General features: G+C 39.3%; 1 protein-coding gene across 5 annotated transcripts in view; it reads right to left on the bottom strand.

The window, feature by feature from the left end:
• Positions 1 to 16,887, bottom strand: part of CCDC83 (coiled-coil domain containing 83) — a 45,124-nt gene that overhangs the window by 15,053 nt on the left and 13,184 nt on the right. For all 5 annotated transcript variants that reach the window (XM_060605450.3, XM_060605451.3, XM_060605449.3 and 2 more), the window contains 3 exons: positions 11,999 to 12,161; positions 7,923 to 8,090; positions 120 to 211 (listed from right to left, as the gene is read on the bottom strand). In XM_060605450.3, the coding sequence (XP_060461433.1) occupies positions 120 to 211; positions 7,923 to 8,090; positions 11,999 to 12,161 (423 nt within the window). The remainder of the gene's footprint in view (positions 1 to 119; positions 212 to 7,922; positions 8,091 to 11,998; positions 12,162 to 16,887) is intronic.

Raw genomic sequence — 16,887 nt, 5'->3', positions numbered from 1 at the left:
AGTGGTACAGCTGTGATTTAAACTAAACTAACTTTAGAACTCAAGATCTTAATCATTGTTATATACCGTGAGAAAAAAGTAGGGGAAGAACTTTTGTTTTTAAGAAAATTGAAATATACCTGCGTGGCCCATTCCTTCTTTTGATCCAGTTGCAACAAAGTTTCTCTGATTATTCTTTTTCTAGCATCTTCCAGAGTGACTTTATAGTGTTCTTTAAAAAGAAAATTAGAAGTCTCAACAAGATTAATCCTAGGAAAGGGGTGCTTGGGTGGCTCTGTTGGTTAAGTGTCCAACTTTGGCTCAGGTCATGACCTTGCTGTCCGTGAGTTAGAGCCCCATGTCAGGCTCTGTGCTGACAGCTCAGAGCCTGTGGCCTGCTTCAGATTCTGCGTCTCCCTTTCTGTCTGGCCCTCCCCCACTGCGCTCTGTCTCTCTCACTCTCTCTCTCTCAAAAAATGGATAAATATTAAAAAAATTTTAAAAAAGACTAATCCTAGGTAAAACTATGGTGTTCATAAATGTTATCTTCCATGATCTTCCCCCTCCTTTCTACATATTTTCCCCCCTGAATTTTCAGGGTACATTTTTACTGAAGCATCTAGTACCTTCAATTAGAAGAAATGCTCCAATAATTTACTAACACCTTAATGTGAATTGGTTTAAGATGATATCTCTTCCAAGAATATTTGTATTTTCGAAGAATTGTCTCTCCAAAGGGAGAATTCCCAATACTTTAGTATGTGTGCAGCCATCTACCTTTCATATCACACACTTCTGACTGCACAATGGAAACATAAAGAAGATCTGATTATCTGCACAAGAAACATCCTGTACTCTGACTTCATCTAACTAAATTTCCAGTATTCTAGGCATGTGTCTCTGTGGGCAGGAAAGACAGAGCCAGAAGAAGGGAGAGGTGTGGAGGGGCTGTGGAAGTCAGCCCCTGGGTCTGAGTTGGGCTCAGAGCAAGAAAGGAGGAGAGATATGAAGAAATGCAGGATTCTTTATTCTTTCCAAAAGTTCTTGTGTCATAGTCAGAAAGGAGAGAGCAAAGGATCATAAAATCTTAGGCCTTGAAAGATGCCTAGCGATCATATCAACACTTCTGTTTAAGGAAAGTGAAGTAGTGACATTAAGGTCTCTGTAGAGAGTGGGGAGGAAGAAAGGTGCATAATGAGTCCAGTTTGTTAATCTTCTATTCAACAAACCAGCAGCAATGTGTTCTGATATGCAGGACACTACTTAAGGCGCTGGGAACACTGCTGAATAAGAAACAAATCACCTGCCCTTATGACAGGTACATTCCAGTACGGAAGCCTGACCGTAAGTAACCAACCAAATAAATAATATTTTGGGTGGTGATATGTGTGATGAAGCAGAACTAAAATTCTCCATTTCAGAGAAAGTTTTGAGGAGGTAAAGACTGAATGAGGTGAGGTAGTCAGCAATGTGCAACAGGAGGGAACCACACTACACAAATCTGAGAATAATCAAAGTCAGTTGTACCTGATGATAGCATCTATGTTATAAGTCGCCATTAGTTGTATTTTATTTATAACATCTGAAGGATAAGTATTTGCTAGATTTCTGTACTGGTCCACAGAAACCCATTTAACTTATTCTGTAACTAAACAATACTTTTGTAGGAGTGGTGCTGTGGAACCTAACTGCCATTTAGGACACTGTTTCAAAGGGAACATTTTCTCCCCAGAGCAAGTCCGTCAAAGCAGAACTCTCAGGGGTCTTAGGCTACAGGGAAGGAGATCTGCAGATCTGGTCTTTTAGTAGGTTGGAGCTGAGGTTCTGGAAAGGGGACCAGAGTAAAAATTCCTCTTCCATACCTTTCTTCTCCTGCAGTCTCTGGGACACAACAGATAATGAAGAATATGTTGAAGAAAGTTAAATGTGCAAGTCTTTGGCGGGCAGTGATCTGAGGCTTCACCACTAGGTAGGGCAGCAGCAAACGATGGCCTTCAGTTGTGACTGTGGTGGGGAGGGGAGGGTGAGAAGGGGGAGCTCTCCCAGGTTGCCCAGTGGCCAGAAAGGGGGCGGGTCAGTTTCTGCCTCTAACAGAATTGGAACAGGAGTGTCTGACTGAGGCAGCAGTTAACAAACACAAGAGTTGCGTTTTGGGGACTAGTCTAACTTGACATCTGGAGAATAAGAAAATGAAACTCTTCATTATTCCAACGCACATGTACTCATCTATATAGCCTGTATTTTTCTTACTCTTATCTGGGGTAATCACTTGAATATTTTAATCATTCCAATCTCATCTCTGATAGAAATTGTTTTCAATTCAGTACCTAGTCCACTAGACTAAGGCTGGATATTTATTTGAAATTTCTACCCAACAAAACACAACAAGCAATCTAAAAGTTGCTATGGATCAGGAGTTTAGTTATAGTGGATTTTTCATTCTTAGCATCTGAAGAAACCGTAAAACTGGGAGCTTGATAACATTAAATATTAATTCTTTGCTGTAAATCATAAAAAACAGATGATCAGATATGCTCTGACTAAAGTTATACCTCTTTCTATTGCCATATTAACACTAAAACAGCAACAAAAATATCCAGCTCTGTTCCAAGTTCCATATAGAATTCAGTGGACTTTTTATCTTCTTAAAAGCAGAGTAACAAGCACAAGGGAGCATGTAAAAGTCTCATTGCTCTCTTTTGTGATTCACAAGATGTTTTGAGAAATAGTTATTAACCACACATTTGTGAATACAGCCAAAGAAGCTATGAGTATATAAATGTCTCCTCATAAAAGTTTGAGCATGGGCGACTATGGCTTTGTGCTTTAAACTCTGGACTGCTCAGATTCCTGTCTCTGTGGCCACTTCTCAGAAGCCAAGCTCAAAGCCCCCCTGGCTGAAGCTGGCTTTGCATTGTTCTACCTTCCCTGTTGTATCTGCTCTGAGTTGGTTTGCTCCTCCACAGCTCTCTGGGGGTCTGTTGTCCACTTTTCACACGTGTCGGTGTCACACAACTTCACCCTACTGACCACCCCCCCTCCTGTGGTGGTGGCCTCTCTTGTACTCTCTCTTGAAGATCACCAGGGGACTCCCATTTTACAGATGAAGAAATTAATGTTCAAAGAAGTAATGCTACTTTTTTGTAAATGTATTTGAACCCAAATCTTTTAACTCACTATTAGCGTACAAAGAAATTTTAGAGATTCCTGTCCTGTATGTCTGGTGAAGGGCAAAAGTAAAAATGCTCTGTGGCTCTGATATCTAATGACTCTTAATAACCCCACGCTTTCTGTATTGCTGGGCTTCATCCTTTTATTGAGAGTCAGAGCCTTGTCCTGGATACATTAGTGACCATGTTTCCTATACCCACTATACCAACATTTCCCAGTTAAAGTTCAGGGAAGAAGCTCTAGGTGCTTCCTCCCGCTTCCTTCTAGAGCTCAGGGACATACTGAATAAGGCAGTGTTGGATAGCTGACCACAGAATGGTTTGTGCTGGGGCTGACTCATTACCCACGAGGAGGCATGGACAAAGGTCTTTGCTCATCTCTGATTAGGTAGGTGATCACTCCAGCTCTTCAGAATCTCAGGGGTCTTAGGCTATAGGGAAGGAGATGGAGAAAACTGCAAGACCTGGTCTTTGGGAAGCAAGAAGAGAATGGGGACAGGACAGAGCAAAGCAAAGCAGAGGAACATCTGAAGGAGACAGTCCGTGAGAGATAAATGTAGAGAGGAGCCATCCCTATAGCCACCACTTATCTGATAGGCTTCTGTTTCCATCTTCACACTTTCTATTCCTCATTATAAGTGTTATATTCAATAAACATGACCATGGGACATCAAGCAACCTCAGTTTTTTCTCTTCCCTTTAAAATTCATACTGTGAAGCTAGTAATTCTCTCAACAAGATATGTGGCAAATTTCTGATTTTTCTGCTTCCTTTGTAATGATAAGAGGTTCTCAATTGGTAATTTATATATCCAGTCTTTTGTAATAAACACAACTTTAAATTTTATTCAAAACTCTGGCTATTTCCTTCCAGCTTAGATGCACAACTATATCCTCTGATTTGAGCTTCCTCTTCCCTTAGGGATGAAGGGAAGCATGGAAAGGGACAAGAAAGCTCTCACTTGACAGATACTGTCTCAAGTTAATGTTGCACTTTCTGGTCCTAGCTGATGCTTAAGGTTGATGTCTTTTTCATGGAGGTGTTCTTATAGGTTCTTCAGAGGACCACCTTCCCCATTGCTAGTTATTTCACCTGAGTTCCCTTGATGCGGGTGATGTACTGTCCTTAATGGCTGGCTAACAACTTTTCCTTTGGCCTCTGGCTCTCAATATATTCCTTCCTCCCTTACATGCTGGCCTCTAATTCCTCTGTTGGAACATCATCACCAAGATCTAACTGGACAGCGTACTAGCCCTCCCTCATAGCATAATCACAAGAAAAACTCTTTCGTGCTTTGCCATAACAAATTCTTGAAATTGTAGCCTCTTGCAGACTGAATATTTGTGTCCCCCAAAATTCATATGTTGAAACCTAACCCTTAGTGTGATGGCATTTGGAGATGGGGTCTTTGGGAAGTCATTAGGTCAAGAGGGTGGAACCCTCGTGAGTGGGATTAGTGCCCTTACAAAAGAGACTCCAGAGAGCTCTCTTGCCCCTTCCACCAAAGATGGCTGCCTATGGACCAGGCAGTGGATTTTCTCCAGACACCAAATTTGCTGGCACCTTGGTCTTGAACTTTCCAGCCTCCAGGACTGTGATAAATACATTTCTGTTGTTTATAAACCACACATTCAATGCACTTTGTCACAGCAGCCTGAATGGACTAAGACACAGCCCTAGCTCAGGACAGCAGCCTCCTCATATTTGCTCTGCTGACAGAATGATTAGTTAGTCCCTTATTCCTTAGACTTCTCAGGGGTGGGTCATAAACTAGACCTCCATGCCTCCCAAACTTCAGGAGACACATACTGAATAATCAGAGGAATTCCCTTGAAGACCCTCCGACTTGATTTGAGATGAAGGAGGAATTACCCTTCACCTGCCCATTTGGGGGACAATGTAGGACGTAAAGCACACCAAGGTCTCTTTCTAAACACTGTCCCCTAATTTCCAACAATCTTTGTTTGACTTATCCGACTCCTTTTATAGACTGGAATTCAGTGGTTGAAGGTATGAAACCAGTTTTCTGCCTCATTTGCACAGTGGTATCTCAGTTTACTCTGATGTGGTGTCTGTTATATTGTCACTCCAGTTTAACTGAGACTAAAGAATTTTATTTTAATATCCTCCTTCAGTAACTCCGCCCGCCCCGTCCCTAAAATACCTGTTCCTTGCTAGTAAACCCAGTCTAACTAACACAAAGTCCATGATCACGGTTGTGGGAGAAAAATTCCAGAAAAATCGTGGAAGAAGAGAGGCAGTGGGGGAGAAAAAGGGCACTATAATAGTAAAGCTCCAGAAAAATAGATGCAAGTGTTCTGCTCATATTTATTGTCCAATTAATGGCCCCAATATTTTAATAGCCCCCAGGCAGAGTTGCTGCTGCTAACTGCATGGTTGGGAGAAATGCCTAAATTCAATGACAAGTAAAACAAGCCCATAACAACTACTTCCCATGACACGTAAAGTTGGCTACAGACCAAGGTTCAACCAGGAAGTTATTCAATGTATAAATGTCATTACCATCATCCCAAAGTTGGATTCAACAGCATGACAATTTTCAACCGAAAGAAATCATCCAAATTTCTGATCAACATAATAAGTTTATCTGAGAAGATGACTCTTCCTAATTTAAAAATATAAAATAAAGAAATGTTGGGGAAAAAACTTAAAAAATTTTAAACATGCCACAACAATAACTATTTTAAAAGTATGATACTGGTACACAAATACATAGATCAATGGAACAGAATAGAAAGATAAGAGAGACCCAAATACACATGGGAAATTAAAGTATGATAAAATCAGCATTTCAAATCAGTAAGGTTAAAATGAGTTATCTGAGAAGTGATGTTAGGACAACTGGAAAAACATCTGGCAAAACATAAAGTTGGTTTCCCACCTCATAGATACACACAAAAAACCCAAAGATTTAAATATTAAAATGAAGCCATAAATATGGCTAATAGAAGAAATATTAGACTATTTATAATCTCAGATATCTTAAAATAAAAACTGAACTTGGGCACTCCAAAACTACAAAATGTCTTCATAATATACCCCACAAACAGAAAACTAGTGACAAATAAGGAAGATACTTGTATTTTATATCACAGTTAAAGAGCTAATTTCCTTAAAAGGGAAAGAGCTCCATCACACAGTAGAAAAATGGGCAAGGGATACAAACAGATGATCCACAGAAAAGGAAATTCAATACATATCCTGACCTTATGAAAGATACTCACTATCACTTATAATAAGAGAAGTGGAAATTAAAACCACAAGAAGATACCATTTTCTATTTTTAAGACTGACAAACAACAAAAAAAGTTAGCTAACATCCCTGCTGTTGAAGATGTGTGAACATAGGCATCTTCATCCATATGGGGGAAATAAACTTGGTACAAGATCTACAGAGAGCCTTTCCTATCAAAATAAAAAATAAATCAATAAACAGGCTCTTTGGGCCAGCCATTCCTCCCTAGAGATACCCAAAAATGAAATTATATAAATATAAGAATATTCTTTGCAGCATTATTTGTAATAGTAAAATACAGGAAATAGCCTAAATGCTTGTGAGTAGGGGACTGGTAAAAAAAAAAAAAAATTGTAGCAGAACAAAACAAAGTAGCCACTGGAAGAATGAAGACATCCTAATATGTACTGATCTATAAGAATGTTCATATATTGTATTTGTAGCATGCTTTGTATATTTTGATATAAAATATTTCTGATGGAGGCTATATGAGAAATTGGTAATTGTGGTTTTATCTACAGAGAGTATCTGAGTGACTGGAGGATGTACAGGGGTAGGAAGGTGTCCCTTTTATGCTCTACTTTTCTTCTGAGGAGGAGAACCTTTTGAAAGATTAGAACTCCAAGTCCAGTCTGATTTGGGCCAAATTTATACTACCATCGTGGTGCAGAAGCCCTGAGCTGAGAACTTTACAGAAAAATTGGTCTAGATGTGGAACATCCCAAGAGGGCCCCAGAGGTGGGGATGGAAATTATGCCACAGGAACACCTCCCCAACACAGGGCACCATCACCAGCTGGGTTCAGAATTGTCATCCAGCCACAGTGGTCTTTTGGGTCATCAGATTACTCCATTTATTCTATCCCATGACTTCTCTGTCTCTGGGTCTCTGATTTTTTGTTTTTTTTTAAGCCACTATGCTAGCCACAGGGACAGACACGTAGCCTCATGGTTCCCAGATTTAGTCCTGGTAAGTTTCATCTCACCTGATGCCATCCTTCTCCATACCTTCTCATTTTTGTTCTTCCCATTTCCCATCTCATGTTTGTTCTTCAGTTCTTTCTGACCATAACCTAGCATTTACTTGGGCATTTCTCTACAATGATTCTGGTTTTATAGCTTGGTTAAGCTGTTTTAAGCTTGTCTCAGCTAAATTCCTTTTCTAATGTAACCCTGTCCCAGGACCCCCCTGCCTCCACCCCGATAGAATTGCCCCAGACCTACGTGTGGGAGCATACAGACACCATCCGCTGAACGAAGCTTCTTTCTCTAAGACATCTGGTCTCAGGGATTCTCCACTGCCCCGGCACCCACCCCTCCATCCTTCTCAGTTTCACTGGTAGTCCTGGGAGAGTTTCTCCACCTTCTCTTTCCACCTTCACCCTTAGGTTCATAGCTACTTGTGCTGATAGCAGAAAGTAAAGAATGATCCAGGGAGTGTGCATTTTTTTCCTTCTACCACAGGGCTGCTCTCCGAAGATTTTCTACTGAATTTAAACTAGCTTTGTCTCAACTGACCTGACATTTTCTCTGTATTCTCTTTAACTGTATTGATGTCATTTTGTAAGGAGATAATGAGTTTAGCATGTTGTTCACTCCCTGCGTTCTTGTACTCTTCCCAGTATTCCTTCTCACTGAGTTTCTCAAGAAATCGTTTCTCAGCATTATTTATTTGCATGTGCATATCTGTTGAAAGAAAATAAAGATACCATGTCATTTCTTTTGTTCTTGCAACCATTATATGTTGCAATCAGATTTTATGAAGTTAAGGTCTGATACTACAATGCTGTTAATTCATAAATACAAACTTTTAACTCCAATTAAAGGAAATCTAAACTATTCGAACTGTTGTTTATCCCTCATAATTCATAATCTAAGTAAAATTAAACTTCCAATTATAAAGTAGATGTGTGGTTTTAGGCCGTGACTGACAGCTATAATAGACAACCTATATGCCTAGGAACCCATAAGCTTAAATTATTCCCATGATAGCTTGATAAGAGTCCTTTTTTGTACAAGATTATGTTGCATATACTTTTTATTAATAAATTGTGATTTTTCTGACCATTATGCCTCTGGGCAAAGTGACCTCAACTTGTATCCTTGTGCTGTCCTTGGCAACCATTTTTGTAAGTAAGTTGGCTGGTTCCATTATCTAAAGTTCATTGTTTGGGCTTCCCTTGTGTGAAATGATACCATATCATACCAGATGATACCATATCATACCAAATGATACCATGTCTTCTCCTGCCCCTACTTACTAAGGCCTTCAGAATGAAAGATAAACTCACTAGGACAGTATGTGCAATTGAGCTATCTCAACTGTATAAACTTTTAGTTCACCCTGATGCACTTACTAAACGTGATATGTTACTCAATCTTTAGGCGGGGTCTCATGCTTCTAAATATTTTGGAAATGGAAGCATGAAAAGAACAAGGTACGGTGAAGTGAATGGCTATTTGTCTCAATGCCACACACCATCTGGTTTGAGAGCTCCCTGAAGGCAAGACCACATCTTATTCATGTGTGTAAATCCAGCACTTGGCACAGAGTCTGGCAATTAGTTGGTGCTCAATAAATGTTTATGGAATGACTGAGACACTCCATTCAGGCCAGAGGGATGTTCTTCAGTACAGAGGGCCAGAAGGACTCCAGACATGTCTTTTTCCAAATATGTAAATAAGATATTTTTAAATCCCTTAATAAATGGCACTTGTTGCCATTAAACAATTAATACTGTTATAACCTATCCGATGATCTGTCCTCTTATTTGTTTAGATTGCTGCTATCTCCAGCACTCTCAACAATAGCCAAATTATGGAAAGAGCCTAAATGTCCATCAACTGATGAATGGATAAAGAAATTGTGGTTTATATACACAATGGAGTACTATGTGGCAATGAGAAAGAATGAAATATGGCCTTTTGTAGCAACATGGATGGAACTGAAGAGTGTTATGCTAAGTGAAATAAGCCATACAAAGACAGATACCATATGTGTTCACTCTTATGTGGATCCCGAGAAACTTAACAGAAACCCATGGGGGGAGGGGAATGAAAAAAAAAAGAGGTTACAGTGGAAGAGAGCCAAAGCATAAGAGACTCTTAAAAACTGAGAACAAACTGAGGGTTGATGGGGGGTGGGAGGGAGGGGAGAGTGGGTGATGGGTATTGAGGAGGGCACCTTTTGGGATGAGCACTGGGTGTTGTATGGAAGCCAATTTGACAATAAACTTCATATATTGGAAAAAAAAAAAGATTGCTGCTATCTCAGCCCTGGGCCACATTCAGCCTTTGAGGGGAAGGCTGGTTAATGTCACTGAAGATTCTGGAAAAGAGGTGGATGTAGCGGCTATTGTTATACTTTCCAAGAACCTATCTCCCTTCCCTTCTCCTACCCCTAGTCAAATCAGTAGGCCAATTACAGTGGTCCCTTCTCTTGGACATAAGGATTTGTCCAGGGTTGAGCATGTGTCTCAAGCAAGGCACATGCTCAGAGTCCTTCTACTGAAACTGGTGGAAAACATGTCTCTTTTGTCTCCATTTTGAGGTTAAAAGGATGTAAGGTGAGAAGGGTCTATTGTCAGAGTTCCAGCCTCCTGGGGACAATAGCCTCAGTTAAAGGAGCCATCTTTCAGGGGGAAGACAGAGAGAGGAGAAGGATAAGAGGTAGAGGAGGAGGACAATGGAGGAAGAAAGAGGGAGAAGCAGAGGAGATAGATTAAAAAAAAAAAAACTGAACTCTAACAGCATGTGAGGCTCTGGTGGGTCCAGGTCAGTAGCAATCTGCCTTTTCTGTTTGATTTTATGAAAAAATTAACATCCTCCTTAAGCTTAGGCTATAGTTTGGGTTAAATTTTTATCCTGGAAACTAAAGAGTCCTAAGTTGGAAAAAAAAAAGGGGTTACCTCAGTCCTTCTCAAACCTTCCTATGCATAGGGATCCTCTAGGGTCTGTCACAATGCAGATTCTAACTCTGTAGGTCTGGCTGGGTCTGAGATTCTGCCATCCCAAACTGGCTTGCCTGTAAGCGACTACCCGGTACCTGACAGAACTGCATCAGAAAGCCTTTTCAGAGCCACCTGCCCTCTCACTTTCCTCTCTCTCCTTTGGCACCTGTGGGCTCTTTTCTTTCTTGGATCACCTCCCATGCCCAGCACTCCTCCTCTCTGCCTGGTCACCCAGCTCGGCACCAGTCTCGTATGACACACACGTTCCATCACTCAGCCCAAACCATAAACAGGCACACCTCTGCTAGCTGGGCTCATTTCCCTGCGAAGGCAGTTTCATGAGCGCATTTGAGTATCCTTTGTGGTCTCACTCCCACCTCAAGGGACTTATTAAAGTACTCCTTCCAAGCATAAGTAGAACTCTCCTGGAAAGGAGCCCTGAGAAATACAGTATCTACCACCTCATGACATCATCATTGCCCATAAGAAGATGGGTCAGAACAGGCTTATGGGAACAGTTGTGGAGACCCCTAAAAATGAAGTTTTCTGATTGCCGTTTTTTTGTGTTGTTAACTATTTCATTCAAAACCAAAAATAATTACAGATGGTGTGCTTGCTCTTTGTCAAGTGCTTGGGTAAGTGGGCTCTCTGAAATACTTGGGACACATTCAGGGAAGCAAGTCCTTGTTTTGCCTCCCAGCTTCTAGTACTGCTTCCTGAGAACACTCAATGTCTTTTCCCAAGTTTTCCAGCTTCCTAGCTAAGATGATACTTATAGAGGTCCTGGCAAAAGTGGTTCTGGAAATCTTAGCAGCAAGTTGAGGATAAAGGAATGAAAAACAGTTTTTTTTTTTTGAGAGAGAGTGTGAGTGCACAAGTTGGGGAGGAGCAGAGGAGAGAATTCTAAGCAGGTGCCATGCTTGGTGTGGAGCCTGACTCAGGGTTCAGTCTCATGACTGTGAGATCACAACCTGAGCTGAAATCAAGAGTCAATTGCTCCACCCACTGAGCCACGCAGACGCCCTGAAAATCTCTTTTTAATGCATGTGTCAAAGCTATGTATGACTTCCCCACAGGACCACGGTATTTCCTAAGCCCATGACAAGAGTAAATCCTGGGTCTTTCATCTTCTACACCTAGCATCATTTCTATCCATGTCCGCCAACCTTCCCCCTGGTCAACTCTAATCCCTCTCTTCACCTAAATGGGAGTGTTTGCTCCTTTAGCAATACTGGTGTGGGGGGAAGCTTTATGGTAATATTCACCTTGTTCCCAAGTCTGAACTGAAGTTGAAGTCAAAGAAACTGCCAAACAAGAGAATTTCCCCAAGAAAGAACAAATCCCCACTGTGAGGACTTCAGGGTGGTTGCTAACAGGATGTTATCTAGTGTCAAGACCCAGGTGGTTTTCTTCTGTCTTTGTTTTTGATCAGTGCCCTTCCTCCTTCTCACTTGGCTTCAGTAGCTCTGCCCACTTGTTATTTCCCTCTCCTGTCCATTTACCCACACGTGTGTGTGCTTGTGGTGTTAATGATCTCATCTGAAACATGTTCGTAGCATTTTGAACATATTAGGAGACAAAAGCATTAACACATTCAAGAAATAATTTGATGCAGCTTTATAATTTTCCAAGTTCCTAAGCCACCTTTTAAGTTTTCTTCCTGGTCTCTTTCAAACTTCCATTTTTCCTTCATTGCTTCTTCAACATCTTCTCTTGTTACAACTGGTAATTTCTCCAACTTCTCTTCACTCAGCTCCTTCAGTAGGTTCCGTATGTGCCAAGTCTGTTCATCCTTCAAGCGTCTGTTCTGTCATGACAATCAACAGTAGGTAACAGCATCTGCTCAAATATTTACATTGATTTGCCTCAAAACAGAGTCACACTGAGGCTTGTAAAATGAGAAAAAAACATTTAATGAAGTAAGTTTATACAATATCTCTAAAAGCTTATGGAATATGGAAGACTCAAAATAAAATTAAACCCATCAACATAGTAACTATTGGATAGAAAGTTACATTTTAAAAAATTGTGTTATTAATTTCCTAGTCTATCACTCTATTATAGGATCAGTGAACATTAAAGTTAGACCTTGGAGGCCAATTTCTTCAATCTCCCACTAATACCATTCTTCTCCAGCGATTGTCATTCATTTAGTCAGTATTTATGGAGCATCTACCATGTGCCAGGAGGTCTTCTAGACACTAGGAGTACATCAGTGAACACTATACACAAAATACAGTGGCACCTTCTCCTGGCCACTGGATTTGTCCAGGTTGAGCATGCTGTCTCAAGCAAGCATATGCTCAGAGTCCTTCCCTGGAAATACTTTCACTGAAACTGATGGAAACATGTTTTTTGGTCTCCATTTTGAGGTTAAAAGATGTAAGGCGAGGTGTCCATGGTCAGAGTTCCAGCTTCATGGGGACAACAGACTCAGAAAAAGGACACTTTGGTTGCAAAGGTAATAATTTAACTGCAACTAGCATAAGCATAAAGAGGATTTTAATTTTTTCATATGACCAAACAGCCAAGGCAGGATGCCACATCTGGACCAGAGCCTTACATGCTGTCAGATCTCAGCTTTAAAAACTTTTTCTAAATCTGCTCTCCCCCTCCTCTCTCAAACTCTCTCCTTCTCTGCTCTCCTATTCCCCCCCTTATCCCTCTTTTCTCTCTTCCTCTTGAAAGTTGACTCCTTTGTAAAATGGTACAGCTACTCTGCTAAAAAAGGATGCCAATTTCTTATAAAACTAAACATTTGCCTATCATACAACTCAGCAACTAGGCTCTTAGGCATTTATCTCAGAGAAATGAAAGCTTATATTCACATTGATACAATGCTTACAAAACTGTATTTATCATAGCCAAATACTGGAAACAACTCACATGTCTTTCAAAAGGTAAATGGTTGAATAAATTGTGATATATTCATATCATGAAATAAAAATGAATAAAAGGAACCAACTAATTATACATGCAGCAAACTGAATCTCCAAAGAATTCTGCTGAATGAAAAGAGCCAATCTCCAAAGATTACTTACTATATGATTCCATTTATATAACATTCTTAAAATAACAAAATTATAAATATGGAGAACAGGTTAATGGTTGCCAGGAGCTAATGAAGGGGCAGAATTGGGAATGAGTGAGTAGCTATATTAGGATAATATGAGAGACACCTGTGTTAATGGAAATGTCCTATGCCTTGACTGTATCAATGTCAATATTGTTAATGTTAATATCCTACTTGTGATATTGTACTATAGTTCTGTAATATGTTATAGGAAACCAGGTATCGGTATACAGGATCTCTCTGTATTATTTTTTTATAACTGCATGCTAATCTGTAATTATTTCAAAAAAGTTTAATTTAAAAAATGAAGATCAATCAATATTAGCCACTGATAAACAATTTATTGCTCTTTAATAAGTTCTCAAATAACTCCATTTTCTTAAATGAAATTGATTCATGTTTTGCTTTTCTTATAAATAAATTGAATTACTTTGGCTCGACATGAGTTATCTGAAAATGAAATATTTGTAGAAACTTGAATAATAGCAATGGAAATATCCCTTGCCAAACTATTGCATTCCTAATATTTTTTCTAAATATGGACTTTTCCACTTATTTTTGTAGAAATGGAAAATTCCTTTATCAAGTATAGTCCGAATACTAAATAAATCTTTATCTGATTTTATTTATGTTAGGTAATTATAGTAAGGCAATAATTGCCTCAAAATCAATTCCAGCTGAAAAATAGGCAAAAAATACCCAAAGACAGTGATCATTTAAAAACCACTACATATAATTCATAAAAGAATAGTGTGTAATGAGTCAACAAATTTTCCTTTTACTTTCCATACTTAGCACAATACTTGTCAAAGTGAATCCAGTCCTCTTAGATCAAATTTTTAACACAATGACTATCCTTTTAAAACATATGATATTTTCATTTATAAATTAAAATATTATCATATGTCCTAAAACTGTATTCAAAAATTACATAAACATGACTAAATCATATTTGGCATTATATATAAATTTAATAGCATCCGTATTAAACTTCCCAAATCCCATAGTGAATTACAAATGGATGGGACATGTGTCTGATAACATGTTACAAAATTCACTATATCTGAAAAATTATTTTGAGTGATATATGAAATACAATTTAGTTAGCTATATTCACCAATGTGTTTAAAAAAAGACATTTATCCTACAAAGCAAACCATTATCACACCATAAAAATAGAATAACGTAGATTAAATAAATAAACTACAAAGAAAGAACTGATTTTGTTTTGCTATAAGGCCATCTCATGGGCTCTGCCTTTTTAACTTTTTAAGATTTGCAAGAACAAGAAGTTGCCAGAATAGTACACAGAGCTTCGCCTTACTACACCCTGCTTTCCCCAATGATGACATCTTATATAACCACAGCACCTGAAAATGGAGAAGTTGACATTTGTACAATGGTATTAAGTAAATTAGAGAATTTAATTTGGATTTCACCAGTTTTTACATATGCTCATTTTAGTTGTTTTTAGTGGATAAGTATTAAGAAAATTTGCCACATATACATATGAGAATTATCACCAGACAGATGGCATTTGAAGCCATAGTGTTAAGTAAGGCCTTTAGATTTAAAGAGAAGAGTGGAGATCAGAACCCTGGAAAATACCTAATTAAGGGATGGTTCCGGGAAAAGAGCAGTGAATGAAAAACAAGAAATGGTTGGAGAATATGGGGGAATATTAAAGGATGTGCTGGCAGCCAAAGGAAAAGAGAGTTTCAAGATGACAGGGCTGATGATGAAGGCACGAGAAATAAATTAAAGACTAAAAAGAGGCCATTGGACCCGGCTAATTGGTCATTAATAACTTCTGTCCTAGCAGGTGTGGTGGAATAGCACGAGTGAAAGGATGAAATGGAGGTAAGGAAGTGGACAGAGTGAACTATGAAATGTCTAATGACATGAGTGGAGCATACAGAGAGAAAGAAAGATAATCAATGAAGTGACAGTCCAAACAAAATTCACACAAAGGAGGATATGATGGGGAGGAAGGATTTCTGAGTTTGACCTAATGGAAGAGAAAAAGTAGGTCTTGTTAATGAGTCATATTTAATTTAGCAAGTAAATATCTGTGACCTCAAAAATGTTTCCTTCACTGGTGTTAGTGTGAATCAACTCAACAAATATTTATCGAACACCGACTCATGCTGGGCCCTTCCGGAGAAACAAAGGTAAGTAAGATTTGATTCTGCTCCCTAAAGAGCTTTCAATTTAATAATGGAGATACATTTGTATGGAGCATTCCAGCTTAGTTTGGGGGAACAAAAAGGAGCTTGCCAAGAGAAGAGCATTCTGGAGGATGAAACAGCCTGAAGAAAGGTACAATAACGAGCAAGACTGGGTTTTCCAAGATTTAAAAGAAGCAGTGGTGAGCAAAGGGTGGAACAACTGGAGACAAGGTTGGAGAGGTGAACAGAGGTCAGATCTTGTAGGGCCTCAAAGACTTTAGTAAGGAGCATGGATTAATTTTCTGTACCATAGAAAGCCACTGTAGGGTTTTAAGCACTGAAAGGTTTACGGTATTCAAAATGTTGCACTGTGGAAAATGTACTGAATAGAAGAAGGATGGGTAAGAGCTGGTGGCAGCCTCAACTGTGGCAGTAGCGGCATAAATGGAAAGAAATAGATACATAGCTGGAACTAGTCTGCCTCTCCATGTTCGTCACTGCTGGGTCCACATGATCCCAGAAGAAGACATAGGCCTATCCCATAGTCATGAAAATAAGAATTTTGTTTCTGGCTTCAAATGAGGGGCTATGGGAAAGTGATCCCTCAGTCCTAATGTCATTTCCACAACCAAATGGAAGTCCCAGTGCTGACCACTGGGTGGTGTGCATTGGTCCTTGATGGCAGTTCACTCATCTAATGTGCTGTGGATCTCATCATGTGGAACCTGCATCCAAGCACCTAGACCAAACGTCCCCTTTCCATTTTCACCCACAGACCTGAGTTTCTGATCAACAGACTTTAGTAACTGATCGTTGAGAATCACGACAATGTCAGGGTCACAGTTATATCACCACCATATCTAGTCCCCAAAATATTGCTGAATGAATGACCAAATTAGCCCTATTTGGAAGACAGGAATCCCATGTTATAGGAGGGAAACTGGGGCTCACATCAGTTTTGGCCAAAATGCTACCAGCCTTAAGTTGTACAGTCAGGATGCAATCTTAGGTCTCTGACCCCAGACTTCATTAAAACTTGTAGATATAGTCATTTTAGACAAAAGCCAAATAAAACAGTTAACTGTGGAAGCTTTAGAGTCCATATAAATGTTTTAGTAGAGAACAGTCTCAGCGTTTCCTTATCCCCTTAAGGGAAAACTTGTGTTAATTATCACTTAGTCATATACAGCATGACTTTGATATTCATTTCAATCTGATTTTATAAATACAACATATCATCTTAAACATCAGTCATTTTAACAACTGAGATTATACTTTTCAAATAATATTTA

The sequence above is a fragment of the Panthera onca genome, chromosome D1, assembly GCF_046562875.1.
Source record: "Panthera onca isolate mPanOnc1 chromosome D1, mPanOnc1 haplotype 2, whole genome shotgun sequence".
NCBI classification, from domain to species: domain Eukaryota; kingdom Metazoa; phylum Chordata; class Mammalia; order Carnivora; family Felidae; genus Panthera; species Panthera onca.
This window is presented reverse-complemented; position numbering and strand designations above follow the sequence as displayed.